We start from the raw sequence: 26,982 nt of genomic DNA on the forward strand, positions 1-26,982 counted from the left end.
TCTAAGTTGTGATGTGTTTCAGGTAGAGGTGGTCATGTATTAATGGTCTAGCTCGGCATGTGTTAAGGGTCAAGGTTATCATCTGGTAAGTCTTGATTGTCAAATGTGAAGGGTCAATGTTGTCATCCATTAAGGGTCAAGGTTGACAATCGATCTGTAAGGGTTGAGATTGGCAGGTGTGAAGGGTTGAGGTTGAGAACTGAAAAAATTAACAACATTTAGCCTTATAAGATGATAACATCAACCCTTCACATGTGACAACCTACAACTGACCCTTATTGGATGACAACGACCCTTCACATGTGACAACCTAGACCTTTATTAGATGACGACCTCAACCCTTCACATTTGATGATCTAGACTCTTAGTGGTGACAATCCCGATCCTTTACATTCGATAACTTATACTCTTAACACATGCTGATTTAGACCTAACATGCAACCTTTATGTTATAAATATAATAGTACGCCGTCCATTTTTTATTGGAGGTTTTTACTCATTTTTTGGTATTTCAAAATTGTGAATTTGCGACGGATTTGGTCAGTCGCAAAAAACACTTGGTTTAACGATGGACATAGTCCGTCGCTAACGGGAAACGTCCGCTTTCACAAGGTTCTGGTGTTAGTGCAGGATTTAGCGACGGACCAATATACGTCACTAAAATGAGATTTGCGACGAATTTGGTCTGTCGCGAACTAAGAAAATGCGACAAATTTTGGTCCGTCATAAATTTGCGACGGATTTGGTTCGTCACAAATTAAGATTCTGCGACTGATTTTAGTCCGTCATATACTACCGCCCCTAGCAACAGACTTTTTCTTTATAGAATATGGTGGTAAATTGTTTTAATGGAGTCTAAGAAGTCTTTTTTAATAGAATTTCAATGCTTTAATTGTATTTATTTGTATCTAAAATTATTTTTGCATCAATTAATTAAATGCAACAATTTTTTGATTTGTTTTTATACAAATTAAGTGAAAACTATTATTATTATTATTTTTTGCTTTAAAACTGTTATTTAAATGCTTTGCAATATCACACAAAATTCCATTATACATCCTTTGTATTTTTGGAAATGAAGTTCGAAAAAATTTATGATCGGAAAGAATCGATATTTTGATATATCATTTTAAAAAACAAAATTGAGAGGTTTAAAAAATTTATGATTTAAAAAAAAAAATCATAGAAAAATTAAAAAAAAAGTAATTAACAATATTTAAGAAAATTTGAGATTTTGAAAAAAAAACTATGATTTAATGAAAATCAAGATTTAAAAAAAAAACAAATAAGAAAATTGAATAATTTTGAAAAAAAATAGATATTGAAAAAAAATGATATTTTGAAAAATAAAATAGAAAAGATTAAAAAATTTTGACAACTTTGAAAAAAAAAAAGTATATTGAAAAATAAATTGGGATTTTGTGTTTTGAAAAAAAAATAAAAATTGATAAGTTCAATAAGAATTGAAAAGTTCAGAAAAAAAATTAAAAGAAAATGGAAAAGCTCGAAAGAATTGAAAATTTGAAGATAAAAAATGATATTAAAAAATCAAGATTTTGACAAAAAAAAAAAACTGATATTTTGAAAAGGAAAATTGAGAAGTTCAAAAAAATTATGAATTTGAAAAAAGAAATTGAAAATGTTCGAGAAAAATTGACATATTAAATAAAAAAGGTGATTTAAAAAAACAATGATATTTTGACAAAAAAATATCATTTTGAAAAAAAAAAAAATTTGAGAAGTTGAAAACAAAATGGTGCTTTTGAAAAAATAAAATAAAATTGGCATCTTAAAATTTTCGATGAGTTTGAAAAAAATAAGATTTTGGGAAAATCTTGAGATTTTGAAAATAAAAATTCAAAATTTGTATTTTGAAAATAAAAATGAAAAGTTTGATAACAAAAATGTGATTTTGTTAAAAGTTTGAAAAAAAAAATTAACATTAAAAAAATGGATATTTTTAAAAACAAAAATGAGATTTTTAAAAAGAAATTGATATTTATCTATGAAAAAAATTAAGATCTTTTATTAAATTACCAGGGACATCCACTAATTGAACCTCTATTCATTTATATAGAAACATTCACTTGTGAAAAAATGATAGCCAAATATAATGAAGTGTAATTGCAAGAATATTTTATAATGATGAGATTGATCAAATTCTATGATCAGCTTATCCTAAGGTTGATTTGAATGGTCAAATATGTTCGAAATGTGCTAATTATGATAAAGAAAAAAATCAGTTCAATATGACTTGAAACGAATTAGATCCATCTAAAACACTTTTTAAATGGGCATGATTAGTTTGTCTAGATCTAAACTGATTTTTACAATATGATCGGTCCAAATTAAATAGTAAATATTACTTCAGATGTTTAGATTATATTTCACTCAAATCTAGTCATTGGATCACAAGATATGGCCCATCATATTGTTGATCAATCTTGTCTGCCCAATATCTTTCTCATCTGAAGCCTGATCGGGGCGAGTAACTAGTCAAATCGAAGCTCTTGATTAGTATAATAAAGTGAATGGATCAGTTTTTAAATCGAACAGCTACAATTAAAAATTTCTTATGCGCCGCGTAAGATTTTGATCAAGCTAATATTTGTGTTTTCCTTTCATCCATGTATTTGTTAACTTAAGAACAAATTAGATCTAAAATAAACATCATAGTGGACCCCATTATAATGTGTGTAGAACATCAACACTGTGCATTTGATGTGTCCCCTTTAGGTCATAGGATATCCCAAAAAAAAGCAGTATATGAAACTCAGGTGGGCCATAGCATCTAAAACTATGTGAAGACATCCTAAAACATATAAAAGCACTTGGTGGGGCCCACATGAGTTTTGGATGCAGCAGAAACTAAGTTTGAACCCTCATCTAAGTGGGACACACATAATGAATGGGCTGGACTTGTGAATCACATCTACGTGGGCCCAATGTATGATTATGAATGTTTTAATAGGAGGGTAACCCCTCTCAACTATAATATGTGGTGTGGTCCACCCAAGTCTTGGATTGACTTTATTTTTAAGCCCATTTGCTCACCATGGAATGGTACATCTGACCGATGGGGCGGATCCAAAGTTCAAGTGGACCCACTATAGAAAAGAGTGGGATAGTGATCGAAAACTTCTACTACCCAAAGAAGTTTCTAATGGTAGGCATTTAACCCTCACTGTTTTTTGTGGTTGGGTACACTCGAACTTTGGATCTGCCTCATGTTTTGGCTCATGATCCGAAATTATGTGGTAAAGAGATTACGGTGAAAATTAGTCAGTAGAGGTTTCATGGGATACCGCATCACATGGAACGTTCGTATTAAACGCCTATAACACGTGTGCAAAAGTACGCACGTCCGCAAGTGAGCATTCCCTTAGTCAGAAATGCCCCAACCACGCTCCTGTCTCCGTCTGTCTCGTACCCACTCCTGCCTCTCCAGATCCCTCTCTCGCCCTAATCCCCTCTCCTCTCTCTTCCTCTGGATCTCTCCCTCCTCTCTCTCTCTCTCCACCCACGTTCTTGTTGCCGAAGCTCTACCCACGCACGCCCTCTCTCTCTCTCTCTCTCTCTCTCTCTCTCTCTGAAGCTCGGTTGAGGTATTTCTCTCTCACTCTCTCTCAATCTCTCTCGATCTCAATGGAGATTTAGGGATTTTAGGGTGGATTGTCCAAAATAGGGTTGTCAAATAGGTCGGATCTCAAATAAGCATTACAGTGGACCCCAGGAGGTTTTTAATGTTGGATATTCAATTCTCTCTCTCTCTCTCTCTCTCTCTCTCTCTCTCTCTATATATATATATATATATATATATATATATCCTGTGGTGTGGTTCACCTGAGATTTAGATCTGCTTCATTTTTTAGATCAAGACCTCAACTGATTTGGAAAAAAAAAATGGTTAGGAAGTCATGGATAAAAGACATAATCATGGCGGGCCCCACAATTGTATTCACTTTTGTCGGAGTAGGGCTGCCTGGGTTTGGCTTTGTATTTGTATTTTGTTTCTTTTTGTTCTTTTCTCTTTCAGTTTTCCAGGAGGTATCCTCCTTTGTTGTTTCTGTTTTTGTTTGATTTATAATATTCCTGCCTAAATTTTTTTTTTAAATGCAAATCAGGATTCTGGGTTCTAGATTCTAATTGCAAGTAATGAAGTAGATATCTTAAAATATAGTATGCAATCGTCTAGCACAACCATAACGCCTATATGTATGGTTGCAGAAAATTTATGCTTCGGGTAGATGCTAAGAAAGGAGCTCCATAGGATGGCAACTCTCCTCTTGAGCTTTTCCAGGTCACCCATTTTCTTGCTTCCAATTAATCTATGTTTTAGTTATGGTTATTTTAAAGACAAGCATGCATCTGTACATATTATCCTAGAGTTTATTGCCTGAATTGGTAAGTATTTAGAACATAACACTGCCAGTGGAGAAGCTATAACATTAAGGCAGAAAGAATCGTTATAAGATCTATGCAACGTAGAATCAATTAGCACCTGGGGTTTGACTGTGTAAAAGATACATAATATGGGAAGGCCTGTTTGAGTAAAAACCGACTCATTTTTAAATACAAATGTTGAGGTTGGACATTCAAACAGACTCTTGTACGCTCTACACATAATTTACTGTGAGGTTTGCTAGCCTCCACTTCCAAATGCAACCTCTAAATGCAGCCAGATGTGTCCACCTGCACTTGTGTAAGACATCTGTACATCAGGTGGGACCTACTGTTTAGATCATTGGCCAAAAAACTCGGGCTGTTTAACTATCAATTAGGCCATACATGTACAAAAGAGATGGACAATAGGCTGTCAATAATGTTCATGTATATGCCAGCAGTCAGCCACATCATAGTGTCCATTAGTGCAAGCATGGCCCCAACCCCACGTGGATCCACTTGATCACATGGTCATACATTTGGGTTCCACAAGTGCCACATGTGGGGGAAAAGCTAATGTTAATTAATTGCTTTCATTTTGTCTTCTTGAATAAAGGAAAAGGTCGGAAATACCATTTCTTAAGGTTACTGGAAATAGTCTTTAAGTAGAGCAGTTTGGACCTTTCACTTGGCATTACGGTCTCTCTTTGGTGTGTTGCAATTTGTTGCCCATAGATCTTTGCATGTGTTGCTATCTTACTATTCTTTCCTTTTTCAGGTCGGCACATTTGCTAGCATGTGGGGCTAGCAAACCTCAGTCTACTGTATGTATATATGTATTGGAGCTGTCTATCTAACGTGCACACACACACACACACACACTACATGAGACCTTGAGCTCATCTAAAGAAAGCATTCATTGATATCTTGAGAGCAGCTGATGCTATTATCAGATAAGACCTTGGGTCACTAGTTCAATGAGATTGATTTGCAAAACCTTCGAGATCAATTTTCAATTTTGTTGAGAGACCAAGAAACAATGAATCTCCTGCTTCTATTCACTTCTCCTGAACCGTGTTCTTGTTTCACAAGCATTTTTATGCAATAGTCCTGAAAATCATTACTTGCAACATATTAGTAAGGATCAGAATGCCCAATCTGTTTTGGCATCCAAGGAAGCTTTCAATGGATCCTTTTTTTCCTTTTATGTGCTGTGAGAATAATACTATGTTGTCTCATTTATTGAGTAGTTACAGTTGGTGAAATAATGTGGTTTGCTCCGTGAATCTTATTTGGAATTTGTTGAACACATTCAATGAATTAACTGTTGCTTACATTAATTAATGGCTTCTTCTTTTCATACCTTATGTTGAGATTTAGCCATTGAAGATACATTTGACTGAAACATTGTATAGAATGATGTGGGATTATTTCTTCCCAGAAAAAAGAATAAGATTCACAAAGACGGCAGGTAAGCTTCATGCTCAGTTCTTCTAATTGATATGGTGTTACTTCTACATTATTTTACAATCTTGAATACCTTCTGATTCCTGCAGGAAGTTTGGAAAGTTTCAACTGCCGGGTCGAGACGTCCAAAGAAAAGTGTAACCCCCCCCCCCTCCTCTGCAGCGTCCTCGGTTTCTGCTGGAGTCAGTCAATCTGCTCATGGTGATGCTTTCCAAGTGAGTTTCAAGTTAAATTCCTCTATTTCAGTCACATGTATATAAATTGATCTGTGGATTACGATTTATCAGCTAGGTAACATAGCTGATAAGTGACAGTGGATTGAAATTCAAGGAGTAAATGAGTGTAGATTTACTTTTATTTTTATTTTTATGGATGGGATTTCCTGTTGTAGATACCATAGCTTGCACCCTCAATTTGCACTACCTATCCTTAAAAAAAAAAAAAAAAAAAAAATTAATTTAAAGAATTCGTTGAAATATTACTAAAAAAGAGGAGAAAGAAAATTCATGAAAGAGGGAATGGTTTCCCAATACATACAGAAAGCCCAACAATCCCTTCTTTAGCTAAAACATCAGTCATTATGTTCTCCTCTCTACCAGTGTGTCTCCAAATGGAATGTTTAGCCTACCAGAGAGTTGATGAATTTCATACATAGATGAGCTAGCTTCCATGAATCACTGGAAACCCTTCTAACCCAGTTTATGACATTAGTGAGATTATGAGTCCTGTCCATGATGTCTAACTTGAGCACTTGTTGGTGAAAAATTGCAACCCTTTTCTATAGGGCCAATCCTCTGACCTAGTTGATCTCCCATCACTGATTGGACAGGAGAAAGGAAAACAAGCCAATCTGTCCTTATTTGTCAACGTGTGACCAGTTGAGTTGCTTAGGTTATCATTCTGGGACATCTCTAGTGATGCCAAATGATGAATGTTGTTCAAGAAGACTAGATGATGATACTGTTTAGAATAGATTAATAATACATTGCATGTGTTCCTTGTAACAAGGTTTACCCGCATAGCTGGCGAACTGTTTGGTCTGCTTATTGCGATGCTCTTCATGCAACAGGCTATCAAAGTAAGGATTTTAATGCCTATTTTGGCGGGCTTCATGTATTATGATGTCTTTCAAGAAGACCCATAAACCAATTCTTTCAAATATATTGATGACTATTTTCTACCATTGATGGCATTTGGATAACTTTCAAATTCAGCTAAATCAGCATCGTCACAAATTAATGGAAAACAAGAGAAATCAATTGTCTTATTTAGAGATCCTTTTGTGGTCAAAATTGAATAGAATAACAATAAAAAAAAAAAAACAAACGGCTTCATTAGGTTTTTATTGTTGTTTTCCACCATCATTTGAGATTTTCAATCAAGCCAACATTAGAAAAATCTGATCCTTCGACCAATTATCTTATTGAAATGTATTTTTTGTGTCAGTATATTATTATGAGATGTAAGCGTTTACTCTTTTCATCAATTCAACCTTATCATTAATTCATGGATTTGCTGCTATATAGGTACTTGTGGATGAGTTTCGCATACCCAAACGAGAAAATCGAAATTCGATAGAATTAATACCTTCGTGGAGGTTTGCCAACAGGATGTTTGCTTTGGTCCTGTGATTTGGACTTCTAATCACGGCATTAAGAAGCCGAAAAGCACGATCATGATGATATGGGGCTGGTAAGTATAGCTATTAGATTCGAGCATATTCTTTGAACTTGAGGGAGTTTATGAATGATAACTTCAAGGAATTTATGGCAAAAAGAAAAGTAAACGACTCAAATCCTGGGATTGCATTTATCACTTTATCTTGTGTTTATATAAAACTAATGCAATGTCTCTCAATGTTCAAGACTATCATGCTAGCATTCACAATGTAACATCAATGGAAGCAACTTATAGGTCTATCATCTTTACCATATCTCTTTTGTTTTAATTGTGTTATGTTTCATTTGGTTGTTTGTACAAATATCGAGAATAAAAGTATCTCCTAAATTTGTATTTTAATTGATGGGACATAATTATGATGATCATTTGTTTAGTTTTCTTTGCAGATGATATTCTTTACATTATTTTATTTTTAGTCCTGTTTCATAATCAACCCAATCTTTTCAATTTTGTGAATGGGATTCTTATTAAACAATCATGTGAATTTTTTATTTTTTATTTTTGATGACTATCAAGTGTAACAAATTCAAAAAAAAAAAAAACCGAAATATGATGCTTCTTTTTATTTGCAGAAATTTGGTTTTTTGACGGATCTGGTCAATCGCAAATTCGCGATTTTGGCATAGTGATGTTGGCCCATCATATGCTATTGTATACGAAAAGGGAAGTTTCTCGTACATGGGTGGGGACTTAAAATATGTTGTTGTGATGGATGATATTGCATACAAGAGCTCTTAAATAAAATGCATCAAATTACGAATACAACTCCGGATGAATTTGATTTGAGAATGAAGGTTGTGTACGGTGTGGCAATACGTAGATTACTCCCTCCATATACAATCAAAGATGACGAAGACGTTCTTGCATTTATGCTCTTCTGGAGGCAGAGTCCATCTTCTCAGATAACATTGTATATAGAGAAAGTGACGCGTACACCTTTTCTGCAAGCAAGGAGCACACCCCCAATACATTCGAGTATTTTGTCCCTCAATAGTCAACCTATTGCATAGAGTGTCCATGATCCTATTCCCATTCATGAATTTGTTATAGTAGAGTTGAGTGAACAACACCCATTAGTGGATCCTGAATTTAGTGTAGGACTGGTTATGCTTGCTGAGGTTCCTAGAGAAAAAGAAGGTTATGAGGATCGATAAAGATCCATTCCCAAAACCACTAACGCCAGTGTTGTCTTGGCAGCCCTTAAAACACTAGGATGACTTGCTGACAAAATAACGAGAACAATACTTCAAACTAAGAAGAAAATGTCTGCAAAGCTTACAGAGAAACTGCCCAACAAGGTTCGGAGTTCTACTCTTAAGACTTTAGGGGGGGCATCGATCTTAACAAACTGATTAGGCAGAGACCTCAAGAATGAGTCTTCCTTTAGAGTGCACACTATGTGACAGATGCTCTAAGCAAATTCACGATGGCAATCGATGACTATCTTTGGCTAACCTGCAGAGTGCCTCTTCACTACAATCTAGTCTTACGAGAGGCTTGACAGAATAGCATGGCCAAATGTAGTGACACAACCCTAGCACCAGTCACACGGACCATCTTATGAGACAGAATGGTCCCCAGGAGCCCACCATCATTAGGCTGCACCCTGGGAGATAATGAGGATGGTTCACCCATTTCAGAGTGCAGTTTCAGGAAGTTACAATCATATGATCTCGTCAAGCCCTAACGAGATGCATTCCAAGTAGATATGACTATCCAACAAAAAAATATATGGCTTAGAATGGTCAAACCAATAGAGCCTCAACAAGATCACTGGACTGTTGTCGTCCACCGAATATTTTCACAGCAATCTCTTGGGCTGACTAGGACGCAGAAGCACCGCCTAAAGAGACAACGAGCCACAACCAGAGCCTTCACGATAGCTTATCACATTATCCAGAAGAAGGCGTGACTGTTAGCAGAACGTCTCAGGTTTCAAGCCAAGGAACATACAAAATTTCATGATAATGACACCCTGTCTAGCTCGACCTCAGTAGACCTAGAAAACCCACCCATTGAGGGAGGCCTTGGAGAAGAGAACTTCAGCCCCGGTGCTTCCCTTGCTGACGACCAGTTATTTGAGTGTCCACCCCAATAAAGGATGCTTAGAAAGACTTATGGAAGAAAACTAATCGCTAGAACCCATGGAAAAGAATGGGAATGCCACGGTATGGTTTGGGACCCTAATGTTGTTCATGGTGGGTCGTAAACATGGTCCTTACTCTCTTATTAATTTTACAAGCAAAGCTATAATAGCCAAATCACATGATAGGGGATGCGGAAGGTCACGAATTAACAAGTCGTTGTTTGCTATAATTGGGCGAGGGTATAGAGCGAGACCAACCATCTCAATAGAACAAGGAGATAAGGTTGAGAATGTTATCATTAAAACCTTCTCACTTGATGACACAACACCTCAAACGGATATATGTCTTGACACACATGGTTGATTGTCTAGTCACTAGAATTTTGGTTAATAATGGTATCGTCGTTTACATCATGCCTATAGCTATGGTTTGTAAGCTTAGGAGATCAGCCCATGATCTAATCCCAACCGAAGTTATGGTTGCTAGGTTTTTAAGGGCATTACCACGGCTCAAGGTATTCTACTTGTCGAATTCCTGATAAGTTGTAAAGTTGTGGCAGCTTTTTTCAAGGGCCTACTCAAAGTTCATTGTTGCTTGCCGTGTGGTGCACATTCCCTCGGAGAAAAACTGGAATTGTTGATATGTAGTAAAACCATCCATCCAATTTTCCATATCAATTTAGAGCATGAGACCAAAAAAGGTACAGATCTAAGGCTTAAGTGGGTTATATTATAGGAAACAGGGGAAATTGAATGCCTACTGTTTAAAACTTTTTGAGACCACGAAAGTCTCTAATTAAGCATATATTTGTTGTTGTTGTTATTTTTTTTTCATCGAAGTCCATGTGACCTCATGAAGAGGTTAGATGGCAAATAAATTTCATGGTGGACCTTAGGAACGTTTCAACAGTAGCTTTAGATATGCCTCATTTTTGGGCTCATGCTCTGAAATGATCTTTAAAAAATTAATTGATAATATCGATCTAACAAATAAATCATGGTGGGGACAAAGAAGTTCCCCATATCAAAAGTTGTGTTGTGTAGTACTGGTACACAGTATATTAAAAAGAGAGAAAATCAGTGCATATTGTGAGCTGGTGTCATCGGCGTTAAGACGACCAACAGAAGTGATGGTCAGAATTTCTATCCGCACTGAATAGTTATTTTTAAACAAATGAAAACCATTACACCCTTTCTAAAATAAATAAAAATAATGTAAATAGCGGCCCCATTTTTCAGTAGGTCATGAAAAAGGAGTGAATGGAACAAACGATCCTGCCAACAACAGATGCTTATAGCTTACTTCACTGTCATTTTCTTGGCACTATACAAGCTTGCAAGGGTTTCTTCATTACGTAGTCTATGTCCATCTCCATACTCTCAGCCATGTCCACTTCATCTCCTGCCACGGCCTTCCATTCAAACTCCTTGATCAGGTGGGCCACCATGTATTCCAGATGAAACATTCCAAGTCCCATCCCTGGGCAGACTCTCCTTCCGGCACCAAATGGTATCATCTTTATCTCCCTCGTTCCAGTAAGATCGACACTTTCCCTACCTCCCAAGAACCTCTCCGGCTTGAACTCCAATGGATCTTGCCAGACCTTTCCATCCAAACCCAAACTTACCAGCACGAAATTCACATAAGTATTTTTAGGTATGTTATATCCTTCCAAGCTTATATCCTCTGAAACCCTATATGGAAGCAATGTATGTACGGGTGGATGCCTACGAAGAGTCTCCAAGATAACTGCCTTGAGATAAGGCATTTTCTTCAAGTCCTCCTCATTGATAACCCCTCCATTTTTCTGGGTGATTCTCTCAATCTCCTCATACAACTTGGCTTGTACATCTGGGTATTTCACCAAGTTCGCCATCGCCCATTGCAATGACGACACTACGGTAGAAACACCAGCAGTGAGAAATTCATAGCAGAGTGTGGTGACTTCCGATTCCTTGAGTTTCCCACCTCCTGGAAGCTCCAATGCAAGTAGTGAATCTGCATAAGAAAAGATGCCATCTTTCTTGTTTTCCTCCATTTTATGGGCTCTGGTTTGTACAATGGGGATGAGGTTGGTGACCAGCCTTCTACGGATTGCTAGCATCTCCTTCCACTGTTTGGGGAAGATATACTTGCCGAATTTTGGGAATATATGGAAGACCATGAACCTACTCAAATTCTGATGACTTAGCCGTACTGCTTCCAATTGCTCAGCTACAGCCTCGTCATCCAGCTTCTCTCCAAAGCACATGAACAGGGCAAGGGAAAACAATACATGTCGAAAGGTCTCCAGAGGCTGGACGACATCTTCAGCCTTATCAGCTTCGTTCTTGAGCTTATGGATCAGTTTCTTGAGGATTTCGTCGCGGTCATTGGCGAAGGAGCCAAGACTGGTGGGGCTGAGAATCTCGGATGCAAGATTGCGGCGGAAGAGATTCCAGAGAGGGCCACAATCAGTGAAGCCGATGAAAGGCTCTGATGCATCTCCCCCAAAGAGGCGGAAGTTCTCCGGGGCGGCTGGGAGACGGTGGCCGAAAGCAATGCCATTTTTGATGAGTGTCTGGTGGGCAACGTCATGTCCGGCAATGAAGATATGGCGCTCAGGGCCCTGGTAGACGGTTATCATGGAGCCGTACTTGTCATGGAGCTTCTTTAGCTGGGGCTCTATCTCCCCAAGGCCGATTTGGTGTAAGTTGCCTATTACAGGAAGCGGCATAGGGCCTGGTGGAAGACTCTCTCTTCCTCATCTCTTCTAAAAATCCGAAAAATATTTTGACTGTGATGTGTGCAAAGAAGGAGAATGTTAGTACTAACACACATCCAGCCATTGGTAAGAACATGCTATTTGGTGAAAAGAAAGAAAGAAAGAAGAGGAGAGAGAGAGATGCACCGAAGAAAGAAAGGAAGAAGAGGAGAGAGAGAGACGCACCGAAGAAAGAAAGGGATTCTTGGGTTGTGCTAAATGTGGTTCTCGCTACTACTACTTATAGAGGTTGGTGGTGGTACTTGTGGTATTAAGATAACATATATTTATTTCATACCTTTCCTTCAAATTAGGCGTGTGGCTTTGATTTTGGAGTTTAATTGAGAGAGAGAGAGAGAGACAATTAAACTCTCCCTGTTTTTGTTGGCAATCAGTTTATTTTCTGTCATGATGGGCATGCGATAATCAATAAAACAGCTTGATCTAAACTGATCAACTTTGACCCCAACCTTCGAAATACGCAGATTCATTCAATATAAATATATATGACCATATTTTGAGAAGATCGATTACTTAAGTTACTTGCAAAAATTTATAACAATCAGGTGATAATCAAAGGCGAGTTTTTTCCTTGGAAAATGGATTGCTTTGTACTAGGGCTGAAAGTCGGGCGAGTTGGGTTGGTTCGGGTTGGTGCTCAACCCTAACCCAACCCAAGGTTCCTATACCTCAACCCTAACCCAACCCAACCCAACCTCAGGTTGGGAATTCTCAACCCAAGCCCAACCCAAGCGGGCTCAGTCGAGTTGATCGGTTTGGTCGGGTGTATATGTGCTAATATTTTCGTTATTACATTAATTTATTATATTTCGATATAGGACTTATTTTTTGCATCTATGATTTTATTAATTATATGTGTGATTATTCATCCTAAATAACTTCATTTTTTCTTTTAAAAAAATAAGGTAAAATATAGGACAACTACTCCTTTAAAAGTCATGTAGCATAGCATGCAATCTATTTGGGAGAGATAAATCCGGCATATCTTGTTAGCTTGAGTCATTGGAAATGACGTGGACAAATGAGACCCGACATCACTAGTGTACCTTCGACACAAACAATCCACACTCAATTATAATTTATAAGTAACTTATATATTGATCGAGTTCGGGTTGGGTTGCACAACCCGAGACCTCAACCCGAACCCGTCCCAAGTTTTATCGGGTTGTTGTTTGTACAGCCCAAGCTTGAGATCGGACCTGATACATCCTGCCCAAGCCCAACCCAATGTTGGGTCGTTCACGGGTGGTCGGGTTGAACCCGCCCAACTTTCAGCCCTACTTTGTACCTTCCAATAGAAAGGATTTTTAGAATAATCATGCAATTTGACAAAAGGAAAAAGTCAATAGTCAACCTATAAGAACAAAGGGAAAAACTCAATAGTCAACATGTAAGAACGAGTCTCTTGAAAGAATTGCGAGACATTAAATATATGACAAATCCCTTCCTATTTATGATGCAATGCCACTTGTCATCCTCTGTTAGCTTCTTGCAGGATAGTCAGAAATAGGGTACATTTATTTTATTTATTTATTTATTTTTATAATGTAGTTCTCCCAGACCATCTGTTTGCAGGCCATTTACAGGGACAATTAGGACCATCCAAACGGGTGGTGTGGTTTCTTATACGGCCGCCGTCCATGATGTGGAAATTCGGCGGTATGATAGGCGTCAGAATACTAAGAGTTTCACGCGTATGGTTGGAGTCAGAATGGACTGCCTCCAAAACTTTTCGAAGGAACTTCATGCAACGGGATGCTAGGTGGGCCTACCGTGATGCTCGTAAGAAATCCACCCTATCCATCCGTTTGGCTAGATCTTTGGGACATGGCCCAAAAACGAGGCATATCCAAAACTCAAGTGGGCCTCACGAACAGAAAACAGTGAGGATTGAACTTCTACCGTTGAAGCATTCCTGTGGCCACTTCTTTCGGATTAAGATAATATTCTTGTGTTTTCAGTTCATCCCATAGGAATGAGCTTATCAACGGTATGGATTGCATATAAACATCATCATAGACCCATGGAAGTTTCAACGGTGGGCATTTTCCTACAAACTTTTTCCTGTCGTGTGGACCACATAGGTTTTTAGATCTCCCTCATTTTTCTGTCTGTCTTAAATTTATCTGGAAAAATGGATGGATTCCTGCAATAGGCTTCCGCGTCCGGGTCAAGAGTACATGAGTTTCACGCGTACAGTTTGTGAGAGCATGTTATAACGTTTCGTACTTTTGAGTATATGGGCTACTCTTGTATTTTATTTGGTTTTTCTTTTAAATCTTTTACCTCAATACATACAAGGGCACAGGAGTTACTGTACCTCCACATTAATTTCCATACAATTGGTATAGGTGATGGAGATCCAGAACGTCTAGTTTGCTGGTCCAATAGTAAATGAGACATAAACAAAAGATCACATTGATCTGATGGTCCTAAACATTTAAATCAACGGTTTAGAAATGAACTGATCATCTACAACTGGACATATGGTAACTAATCTTAAAACCCATTTCAAGCATTGTGACAATTTCCAGGGGAATACAAAAAGGAGAATTCGGATTGCAAATCATAAAATAAAAATGGTTTAGAAATGGACTGACAACCGTATGTTGGTTAAGTTCCCCTCCTACACATTCCCAGCATTGTGATACTCTTGAGGGGGAAGACAAAAAAGGAAAGCTCAGAAAGCAAACCAAAAAATAAAATAAAATAAGTGATTTAGAAATGGAATGATCATCTACAACCAAATGTAGGATAAGGACGCATTTCAAGCATTGTGATACTTTTGAGGAGAAGACAAAAAGGAAAATTCCGAAGGCAAACTGATATAAAATAATTCGTCCAATACTTATGGTGGGTTGACTGCTTTGAACCATTAAAAATAATTTTTTTTAAAAAGTTAAACGGCTTGACATTTAGTATTGGAGTGTGGTAGACAAAATGAAATGTAGAAAAATATCCTGTAATCGATATATGGAATTTTTACTAGGTACACATGGGTGTACAAGACAGATCATGTATACGCCAGATTCTGCCGGCATAGATCATGTTGTATCGCTCTCCCATGTTAGAACTGGAGCGTGGATCGTCTGTGTTGAAGGGATATGCAATTCAGGTACCACATACATTATTATTGGTCAACATCATAGGCGTCTGATGTAAGTTGAGAAAATTTTAAAATTAAAAAAGAGAAACACATGTATTTGCTCAAGAGTGCGGATTGTCTGGACATAGGCAATTCTAGTTCTGTTGATTCTCATTTGTCCATGTCCTTTTAGATGACTCTAGCTAACAAGATTAACCGCAACACAACTTTTAACTTGTGAAACTTTTTTGGGTCCCACCTTAATTTTTGTGATAGATCTAGTCTTCATCAATTTTTTCCAGATAATTTTAGAGCATGAGCCCAAAAATAAGGTACACTCAAAGCTCAAGTGGATCGCACCACATAAAAAGTAGTGGGTTGAAACTTTTCTAGGGCCAACTGTGAGGCTTATTTTCCATCCAACCCATTCATAAGACCACACATACAAATAACAGCTTGATAAGAGCCTCCCGTGGCTCAAAGAAATTTGCAACGGTAGCATCAATTCCTACTGTTTTAAGTGGCGTAATCTACTTTTAGTTTTGGATTCATTGATTGGTAGGGGTGTACATCTCGGCTCAGCTCGGTCCTTGAGCCTGACTTGGCAGCTCGGCTCCGTTTGGTCAGCAGCTCAGGCCGAGTTCGAGCCAAGATCGAGTCGAGTTCGCCATCGAGGCATTTCCACAAATACCTGGACTGCACTTTCAAAATCCCTCTATATGTAAAATAGAAGCAATGGTTTTACAGGTATTTTATCAAACACCTTCTAAGTAACATAAAAACTAAGAAAAAAAGAGTATTTGTTTCATGTACCTACCTTCTTTGCTAGCAGCCACACTTCGTTGAGTCATTTTATCAAACACTTGGTGAGCAACATCATTGGCAAAGAAACCGAGTCACTGAACTTGTTCGGTCCGAGTTCGATTCGAGCTGGATTCGATCCGAGTCGAGTCGATCTGGGGAGTCCGAGATTTTTTTTTATTTTTAAATTTTTTTATTTAAAAAAAATAAAATAAAGCAGCTCGTCTTGGCTCGAACTCAGCTTCAAACCAAGTCGAGTCGAGCTAGCTCGGTTCGTGTACACCCCTAAATGATTGGGCTCCTATCCTAGAATGATCAGAAAAGCATGGATAGACATGTGGATTTAAGAAATACACCATTGTAGGGCCCACTAAATTTTAAACATCAAGAATTCTGATGCATGCTGTGTGCGGCAGGGGGGAGGATTAGGTGAGACCCCGGCCTCACCCAAGAAGGCACAACCTTTATCGTGAGCCCACCCATCCAATGATCAGGTGGACCATACCATGGGAAACAGTGGCGATTGACCATTAATAAGCCACAAAAGTTTTGGATCAAGCTGATATTTGTTTTTCCCCTTCATTAAGGATTATGTGAACTTATCAACAGATTGGATGGCAAATAAAAACTATGGATACATTAAGGTACACTCTCTAAGAAAATTTGAATGATAGGGTGTTCAATCACCACTGTTTCATGACATATGGTCCACCGATAATTGGATTTTCTTAATATTTGGGATCATGTCCTAAAATGATTTAGAAAAACAGATGGACAGGAAAGGTGGGCACCATGGTAAGGGCTGCACCCTCTTGGGTGAGGCCGAGTCTCACCCAATCCACTCCCATGGTGCAGCACATTCCAGGCCGAGAGAAGAAAACCGAAAGTGTTGACATGTGGAACTCTCATGGGTCCCATCATGATGTATGTATCAGATCCACACCATCCATCCATTTTTTCATACCATTCTAAGAAATGAAACAAAAAACGGCGCAGATATAAGACTTTGATCAAGCTGATATTTGTGTTTTACCATCATGCTTAATGGTTTACACTAAATATCTCTCTATATGCCGAAAGAAAATCTTTCAAGGCATGCATATTCATGGGCCCACCATGATATATGTATTAGATCCACACTGCCCATCCATTTTGCCAAATTTGGTCTAGTATATGAGCTCAAGAACAAGGAAGATCTAAAGCTCAAGTGGACCATACTAAAGAAAGCAGTGGGGATTGACTGTCTACTGTTGAAACCCAAGTGGACCACACCACGTACAAAAAATAATGGTAACTGTACGCCTACCGTTAAAAACTTCTTAGGCCACGGAAGGCTCGGATCATATTTGTGTTCTCCCTTCATCGTGTGTGTGTGTGTGACCAAATGAGCAGGTTGGATGGCAAATAAATGTCATGGTGAGCTTAATAAGATTTCATTGGTAGCGTTTAATTCCCCTACTTGTTCCTTACTAGGTTCTTCCACCTATCATTTAAATCCTAAAATGCCTCTCTCAATTATCGTGGAACGACTAGAGAGAAGTCACATTTAGGTTCGGGATAATTTGGAGGGAGTAGGTTTGTGTGGCCTGGTCCGTTGCGTCAGATGCTCCATCTCCATGGAAGAGGTGGCACTCGCTCTCCCTGGTGTGGTCCACTTGAGTTCTGGATCTGCTTAGTTTTCAGGCCCATGCCCTAGATCAATCTGTGAAAATGGCTAGATGGTGCAGACGTAATACGTACACCATGGTGGGGCCCACAGGACATTTACGCCTCAAAGTTTTCCTGTGTATAGAGAGAAATTCCGTGTTTAGCAGTGAGGAAACACACGAGGAAATACGTATATGTATTTCTCTTTTAAAACTTTAAAATTTCTCTCAAACCTCAACTTATGTTGTTGCATTTTGGTGTTTAAAAAAACTTTTATTTGGATTGAAAATTCCTTCTAAAATTTTTAAAAGCAACAAAGGCATTTTATCTTATAGTAGTATGGGTTTAGTCTCACCAAATAGGCAAGGAGAAAAACTTTACTTTATAAGACGATGAATTTGCACAGGGCTTAGCCCCCTTTCAAGGGGCATGTGAATTTGATTGTTTGGAGGGTTATACCAACAACCCCAATCCATGCCATGAACCACACATGCGCACGCGGGGCTGGAGTCGTGGGCATAGCTTGGCATGGTGCGGTGTGTGTGCGCCCCTCACGCGCAAGTATATTTGGAAGCCAAACCTTTTTTTTTTTGTTGCCTTTTGAAATTCCGTTTTGCAACGATTGACCAAAATGATTATTTGTTTTGAAATTTCAAACGGATTCAAAAAACAAAAAGTTTTCTTTTTCAAAAAACCTAATAGTCTTGACTATTGGCAAGGGTTCGCACGAATACATTCAAGGTAACCTTTAAAATCTATATAAGGAATTTCTCTGGTTTTGAATATCACAATCAATCAATCTTTCAATGCCCCTTACTTCAAATTTCTTTAACGGTTTCTTTTGGTTCATCTGGTTCAATCTTCGGATTAGACATACAGTGACGGTTCGGATCTTCGTACATAGAGTGCACCAATATGACGAGACAACATTCGATAGTATTCTGGAGGTTGATTGTCCAGTATTCTTATCGCATTACTGTTATCTAGAGCTGGGCATCGGACCAAGTCGGATCAGATTGGGTCTAACTCGATTTGGTCCGAAATCTAGCTGGGCTGACCCGAACCCGATCCGATCCGGGACTAAGTCCGAGACATAGAAGTCAAACGGATCCGACGCACGGTTGGCTTGACCCGAACTGAGTCCGACTCGGTCAAGGAAACTGAGTCAGATCAGGTAGGGTACGATTCAGATCGACTTTTTTAACGATGAAAATCATTATCCTCGCTGTTATTTTCAGTGTGGTCCATTTAAGCTTTAGATATGATTCATTTTTTAATAAATGCTCTAAAATGATCATGAAAAATGGATAAACGGTATGGATATAATAAATACATCATTGTGGGGCCCATGTAATGTTGATCTCATTTAAGTCGTTCGTGCAACTCGGAGCTTGAGACGCTACAACTGTGTTGATGTGCTGTGCATGACGTGCAACTGTAGATGTCACACATACCTACAGTGCGCTCCACAGAGCCTTTTGCCGCACCAACTCTCTACACCAACTGTTGTAGGAAAATCGCATCTAGGTGAATCGCGACATACGAAACGCCGTGGTAAATTTATGATCTAGCCCACTTACACGCCTGTCCTAAATTTTAGGATCGTTCACTGATCAGGGGCGTTATATCTGTACGGTTAATATACGTCGTTGGTGATTTTCTTTCGGAGCGTCCATTTTATTTAAACGAGTGTGGCCCAAGTTATGAACGGAATGACCTGATTTATGGCACATGACATATGTGAACGGTTAGCCCCGAAGCCTCACCTTGTGACTAGTCAGGATCTCACACGTCTGTTTCACTGCTGCATGTGTACCGTGAATCACCCCTTCTATCGCTGCTTGTATGGGCTGCCTTTTCAATCAATCTCCGAGTCCGGGCTGTGCACGAAAGTGCATGCATTGCTGTATTGATGTTAGCAAGTTCTGTGAGTTTGATCATGGAGTATGTGTTATATCCAAAACGTCCATCCATTTGGTGAGCACGTTTTTAGGCTTGAGATGAAAAATAAGATAGATCTAACTATCAAGTGGACCACACTGAAAAAAGCAATGGGGATTGAACGTCTATGATTAAAACCCTTTTTGGGGTCATAGTCTCATGGAAGTTTTGGATCAATTTGAAATTTGTTATGCCTCTTAATTCAGGTCTTTGTGACCTTATGAACATATTGGATTGAAAATAAACATTATGGTGGGCCCAACGAATTGGTTAACAGTGAAAATTATTCTTTGCTGCTATTTGTGGTGTGGTCCAGATGATCTTTGGATATGATTCATTTTTTGGATAATGCTCTATAATGATCTCTAAAAATATATGAACGGTGTAGATATAATAAATACATCATTGTGGGGCCCATATAACTTTGATCTCCTTTAAACCGTTCGTACAACTTGGAGCTTGAGGAGCGTCAGTGCTCGTCTTCGCGTGACACGTACCTATAGCTACAACCTACAACAGCTATATAGTTGTGTATGGTACACCAACAAATCCTCTTCTTATTATATTGAGTAAACTCTATTGGGGCCCACCATGAATGCATGTGGTTTATCCATGTCGTCCATTCGTTTTTCCAAATCATTTTAGTGGTTGAACCTAAAATTGATGCATACCCAAAGCTCAAGTGGACCATACCACAGGAAAAAGTAGAATTATTGATAAGAACCACTTCGGATCGGGTCCAATCGGATTGCTCCGGATCCATTCGGATCAAGTTTTCGAAACAGATCGGTTCGAATTGACCACGACCCGATCTCGATCCGAAAAAATGTCAAATCTGAATGGCCCTACCCGATCCGCACCGATCCAGGTCGTCGGTTCGGTTTGGAAAGGGTCGGATCCACCGGATTGGGTCAGATATGCCCAACTCTACTGTTATCGTTCAAACGAGGACAAATCAATTTCAAGCAAAGTGATATTCATTATGCTTTGAATCAAATAAATTTTCTAAATTTTTCCTTATTTAAATTTCTAATTTTGTAAATTATTTTTTAATTCTAAATTTTTATAATTACAAATTTACAAATTCAAAATTTCTACAAATTGGCACCGGAATCTCCTCTGCCTTCGACACAGACATCCACGTGTATGCATACTATCCTGCTCACATGGTAGTAAATGGGATACACGCAATCCTCATCCTTTTGTCTTTTTAGTAAAATACTGTAACAAAAGCTGAATATGTAGAGCCAATGCGCGTACCTCTACATTACACACGACCCGGTTTTGCATTAGTGTCCATTAGTATATATTCCTCATGTACAATGTAAATATAAAACATCAACTTTCTTCCCTTCATCGTACCGAGTCACACCTGATGACTAGGTTGGATGAAAGGTATGCACCGTACGTGGTGGCTACACGCACGAACCTATGGTTGGGATGCCATTTCTATATTTTCTCGTGGTGTGGCCCACTCCGGCACACCTTTTGGCCGGAGTAGTTCACACATGCAACATGGCGTGCCCAAAGAGCTTCGCTGTTTTAGACGCTGGGTAAAACAGGTGTTGTAGAGGATCCGGTGCCGGTATAGCTGTGGCAATGGAGGGTCACTCTACCATTTACTGCAGTGACTGGAAAATTCCAACCACTGGATAATGGGCTATTGACTGTCATATGCAGACCATTATCTATTGAACATTAAATGGGACGGTTGAGATTATTTGACGTGTGTGATTCTTTCGGATAATGATACCTAATGAACGGATAGGATCCCTCACATGCACACCACCCAACGGTGAGAACGTGACCCTGGATGGTAGTTGATGCGGGCCGCTTTACCAAGGCCATTCAATGTGTGTGAAAATGATCACGTGTCGTTTTCTCCGTATCTGGTCAAAGGGCTTACATCCATACCTTTTTATTTTACTAATTGGTTAAGATTGCTTTCTCAGTGCTTGCTGAAAGGATCTATATATATTCATACATTTTTATTTGAATTGCAAGCGTGTATCTCAGTTCCGAGTTTCAGAACCAATAATACATATACATATATGTACATATAGTCATGCTTACCTGCGTACCTTTGCACACGTGTTAAGGGTGTCTGATCCAAACGGTTCATGTGATATATATATATAGGGGAAAGGTACGATGCGCTCGACCTAACGAGTCCGTCCCATGAGGTCGAGCTGTGTGGGCCCCACCGTGATGCGTTTTGAACATCTAACCCATCAGTCACATGCACCATTCCATCGTGGGCCTAAGTCTCAAAAATCAAGTCAAACCGTGACTTGTGTGGGCCACACCACATACAGAAGTAGGGAGGGGCCGTGCACCATTAAAACATTCATAATCAGTTTTTTGGGGCAACAGAGATGTGGTTTGCAAATCCAGCACATCCGTTATGTGTGTCCCACTTGCATGAGGGTTCAGACCAAGTTTCAGCAGAATTAAAAACTCAAGTAGCCCCACCAAGTGCTTTTATATGTTTTAATGGTGTTTCACATGATTTTAGATGGTATGGCCCACCTGAGTTCCGTATATGGCTGATTTTTGGGATATCACATAATTTAGAGGAGACCCATCAAATTCACGGTGTTGATGGTCGACACGCATCACGGTGGGGCCCACACAGCTCGACCTCACGGGAGCTAATTGTGACGTCGAGCGCATAGTACCTTTTCCCATATATATATATATATATATATATATATATATATATATATATATATATATATATATATATATATATATATATATAGGGAGAGAGAGAGAGAGAGAGAGAGAGAGAGAGAGAGCCGAACAGTTCATATAATGCGGAATCCCATAAAACCTCCAGGGACAATTTTTCACCTTGATCTAAAATTCTGATGGCCATAGCAAAGAGAAATGAAAATCAAGGGAGGAAACTGTTTTCATTTTTCATGGCCCACCAAAGTTTTGGATCAAAGTAAAAATTGGGCTCAGGGGTTTCATGAGGTACTGCTTCACGTGGACCAGTTAGATTTTGGATTCACATCACGTGTGATGAGTTCTCAAACAAGTTCACATAAGTTCTTTGCAAACTTGCGTGTAGTTGAGCATTTATATATATATATATATATATATATCACATAACAATCACATATAAATGATATCAATTTAAGTTTCATTCATCACCGATCATGGGCGTTTGGCGCATGGTATTAGATGGGATTAGGTGGGATGGAATTGCATTAAGTCTCGTGCCAATTCCACTCAATGTTTGAGAAGAATGGAAAAACTTAGAATTAGATTAGATGGAATTGCATTGGGTCCTGTGCTAATTCCACTCAATGTTAGTAAGTTGTGTAGGTCCCACCATGATGTGTGGGCTATATCCACACCGTCCACCCATTTTTCGAGATCATTTTAGAACATGGGCCGAAAAATCAGGTAGATCTAAAGCTCAAGTGGACCCCACCATAGAAAGCAGAGGGGATTGAAAACCTACCATTGAAAACTTCTTAGGGGCCACATAAGTTTTGGATCTGCCTCAATTTTAGGCTCATCCCATAAAATAAGGTTACAAAATAGATGAACGGTTTAGATATAATACATGTGTTATTCTCAATAGTTTCAAATGATGGTGGGTATATCCATTTAATGTACCATCATATTACAAACATAGCATGGAATTAAGCTTATCCCATGGTAACAAGGGACAATCCCTGCTATGTGTAATAATTATGTTTTTTGAATCTAGTTATGGGGAAATTTGTGCAGGATAATCGGGATCAGCCTAAGCTACTCGCCTCAGATGATAAGGCTTTGAAAGGAGTATAACATCAGGGACCAACTCCCAAGTCACTCAGAACTGCCATTCTGATTCGCCAACATGAACCCTCGTCCTCATCTGAAGGGGAATGGTTGAGCGGAGCCCTGATCTTCGTTCTTAGCATTAAACAATGAACTCCGACCTCAGTAACCTATCGACGAACTCCGACCTTTGGAACTCGGATTCATATCCGTATGATCCGAGGCCTAGTCAGAGTACGAATATTCCATGTGCCGAGGTCGAGGCTGAGCTCAGGCATGGGCGTATTATGTGTCGAGGCTGAGGACGAGTTGGTGATAGTACTTCATACGCCGAGTCTAGAAGTCAACCTGAATGCGGACGTGACCGACGATCTCGCCCAAAGATACGCGCCATTAAGACACGATATGCCGCACAGTCCAAAGATTACGGATAATATCTCCACGATTATAACATCCCGCTGATTGAGTGAATCACGCTGAGATTGACGGACGTGGATCGTTTCACCCACAGGTATAAATACTAGAGGACCCCATGGTTACAGGTACGCAATATCTTGCATCTTCTCTCTAAATTTAACTTAGACCCAGATTCCCTAGCCTAACTTAGGCATCGGAGGGTCCCCCAGCTTAACTAGGGTCTCCTTGTGTAGGACCAGGGTCTGTTGTAGGTTTACCGCATTGAGTGGAGGGTGGTCCAGATTTTGATCTCAACATTTTTTGGCGCCGTCTGTGGGAAACGCAAACAAAAAGCTAGTAGCTTTTACTGGAAATGGCGAGAGGAAAGAAAAAGGAGATAGTGGTGGAGCCTGAACCTAGCGGGCAACACCAATCTTCTTCGCTGCTGCACACCGAGTCCGCTCCGATAAGACCGTCCCAACAGACTCAGAGCTAAGGAGGAAAATATAAGGCGTTGCAAAATGAAGTCCAGATACAGAAGGATGAGATCAGCCGGATGAAGGAGCAGCAGAACCAGCAGCCACCGCTAAACCTGTTGGAAATCACTCTAGCACCCGAAGAGCGACCGCCGCCAATCACTTCCCGGGCCAGAGGTTCCCAAGCGCAGTCCGCACGCGCTCCCGACCCTGCGCACAACGTCAAACAGTCTTATGTGTCTGCCACTTCGGCTCTGGCCCCCACTGACCTCCGCCATCTGCTAGAGAGAAGTAGGCTGGGCAGAACATTCGAGGTGGCAGATGCCCTCCAAGAGACAGTAGCTGAGAATCAGAACCCATTGGAAGCACAGTTCAAGGAACTTCGTAACCAGTTTAAGGCGTTCCAGAAGAGACAGCAATCTATGTCCGTCCCAACTGCAGTCCAAACAATAATGGAAGAGATCGTGCCTCCCTTCACCTCAGAAATCATGGACGAGGTGATGCCGTCGAGGTTCAGGATGCCTCTTGTCATCCAATTCTTCGGATACGAAGACCCATCGGATCATGTGGAGTCATACCGTTCGTGGATGCAAATCCAGTTAGCCACAGACGCCATGATGTGCCGAGCCTTCTCAATAACTTTCTCCGAGTTTGCTCGAAGTTGGTACTGACAACTTAAACCAAAATTGATCAGCTCCTTCTTAGAACTCAACAGAATGTTCCTTACCCAATTCGTCTCTGGTAAGAAGAGTCGGAAGCCGATTACCCATCTGTTCACCCTCAAGCAAGGGAACAAAGAGCCGTTAAAGGATTACATTGCCCACTTTAACAAGGAGGCGTTGTTAGTGGAAGATTATGATGACAAAATGGCTCTTTTAGCCATGTTTAGCGAACTCAATGAAGGAAGGTTTACCTTCTCAATAGGAAAAAACCCACTAACTACCCTGGCCGAGCCATCAGCAGGGCTCAGAAGTACACCAATGCCGAGGAGTTCTCCAACTCCCGCAGGAACATTCAAGCAGCCGAAACATCGTTAAAAGAAAAGAGACCATGGAACGAAGAACCTCAGTCATCCAAAAAAAACTTAATGACCAAGCCCCTCGTGATCATGGGCCGAGCCAGAGGCCCGAGGGAAAATTCCATTCTTACACTCTTCTCAACACCTCTACGGAGCATATTCTGTTAGATATTAGAGGCCAGAGACTCCTGAATTGGCCTGTCTACATGAAGACCGACGTAGAGAACCGGGACAAGCGCAAGTACTGCAGATTCCACCGCGACCACGGCCACAACACGAGCGACTGTGTGGATCTCAAGGACGAGATCAAGACCCTTATCCACAAGGGTCATCTGCGTCGATACACTAAGGAGGAGAGGTTGGCTCAGAAAGAAGAAAGGTCGAGCAAAGCAGTGGAAGAACCTATAGAAATTCGAACCATCTATGGTGGTTCATCTAGTGGAGGCGACTTGAATAGGGCTCGTAAAGCCCACTCTCGGAGTTCGGACCCCGAGCACTATGTCAATTTGGCCAAAAGGCCGAAGAAAGAGTTCCGTGTCAGCCCCTGCAACTTGACTTTCACAGAGGATGACGCACACGGAATCCAGCATCCATATGACGATGCCCTCGTGGTGGCTATGACCATAGCCAACGAAAAAGTCTTTCACATCCTGGTTGACTCAGGGAGCTCAGCCAATGTCATTTACTCCGAGGCGTTTGAGAGAATGGGTATCGATAGGTCGCGCCTCCGACCCGTGAATACTCCTCTACACGGCTTTGTCGGGGATAAGGTAATCTCCGAGGGAGCCATCTCCCTCCCTGTAACAGCGGGAGAAGGACAGCAACAAGTCACACTTCTAGTGAACTTTCTAGTTGTCAATGTGCCATCGGTGCATAATGTTATTTTGGGCCGACCTTCCCTTAATGCGATGAGGGCGGTTGTGTTTACATACTACTTGATGATGAAGTTCCCCGCCGAATGTGGGGTCGGATACCTCCGAGGGAACTAGTGTGAAGCTCAGAGATGTTATGCAATAGCTGTAAGAAAAGGGTCAGTGAAACAGGCCCTCACCGTCAACGTCCTTGACACCACGGAAGATCCCCCCGAGAACTTGGAGACCGTCCCGCTTGAGGAAGCCGACCCGAATAGAACTGTCCAACTCGGGACATCGCTGAATTCCGAGCAGAGGTCTCAGATGTTGACTTTCCTACAACAGCACAAGGACCTCTTCGCGTGGCCACACGAGGACATGCTGGGAATTTCTCCCGAGGTTATGGTTCACAGACTAAATGTGGATCCGGATCACAAACCATTGAAACAGAAGAGAAGGGCTTTTGATGCCGAGAGGTATACAGCCATAGCCGATGAAGTTTCCAATCTCCTCAGTGTTGGCTTCATTAAAGAAATACATTATCTGGACTGGATCACCAACGTGGTCCTGTAAAGAAAGCAAGCGGGAAATGGAGGGTTTATGTTGACT

At 40.0% G+C, this 26,982-nt stretch overlaps 1 protein-coding gene and 1 long non-coding RNA gene across 8 annotated transcripts; both read left to right on the plus strand.

Annotated features, from left to right (window-relative positions):
• The first annotated feature begins 3,425 nt into the window (after nucleotides 1-3,425).
• Nucleotides 3,426-14,716, plus strand: LOC131248476 (uncharacterized). Of its 7 annotated transcripts, none has more exons than XR_009172263.1 (4): nucleotides 3,426-3,605; nucleotides 4,228-4,300; nucleotides 5,764-6,065; nucleotides 7,377-7,903. It is a non-coding gene; the product is annotated as an uncharacterized LOC131248476 (long non-coding RNA). The 7 variants fall into 7 exon arrangements; XR_009172262.1 differs by having other exon boundaries at nucleotides 3,428-3,605; nucleotides 4,228-5,854; nucleotides 5,940-6,065; XR_009172258.1 differs by having other exon boundaries at nucleotides 3,430-3,605; nucleotides 5,162-6,065.
• A 10,838-nt stretch (nucleotides 14,717-25,554) lies between these two features.
• On the plus strand, nucleotides 25,555-26,511 carry LOC131249544 (uncharacterized). Its single transcript, XM_058250349.1, has one exon. The coding sequence runs from the start codon at nucleotides 25,555-25,557 to the stop codon at nucleotides 26,509-26,511; it is 957 nt and encodes a 318-aa protein (XP_058106332.1).
• Nucleotides 26,512-26,982: the final 471 nt, after the last annotated feature.

The sequence above is a fragment of the Magnolia sinica genome, chromosome 6, assembly GCF_029962835.1.
Source record: "Magnolia sinica isolate HGM2019 chromosome 6, MsV1, whole genome shotgun sequence".
NCBI lineage: Eukaryota > Viridiplantae > Streptophyta > Magnoliopsida > Magnoliales > Magnoliaceae > Magnolia > Magnolia sinica.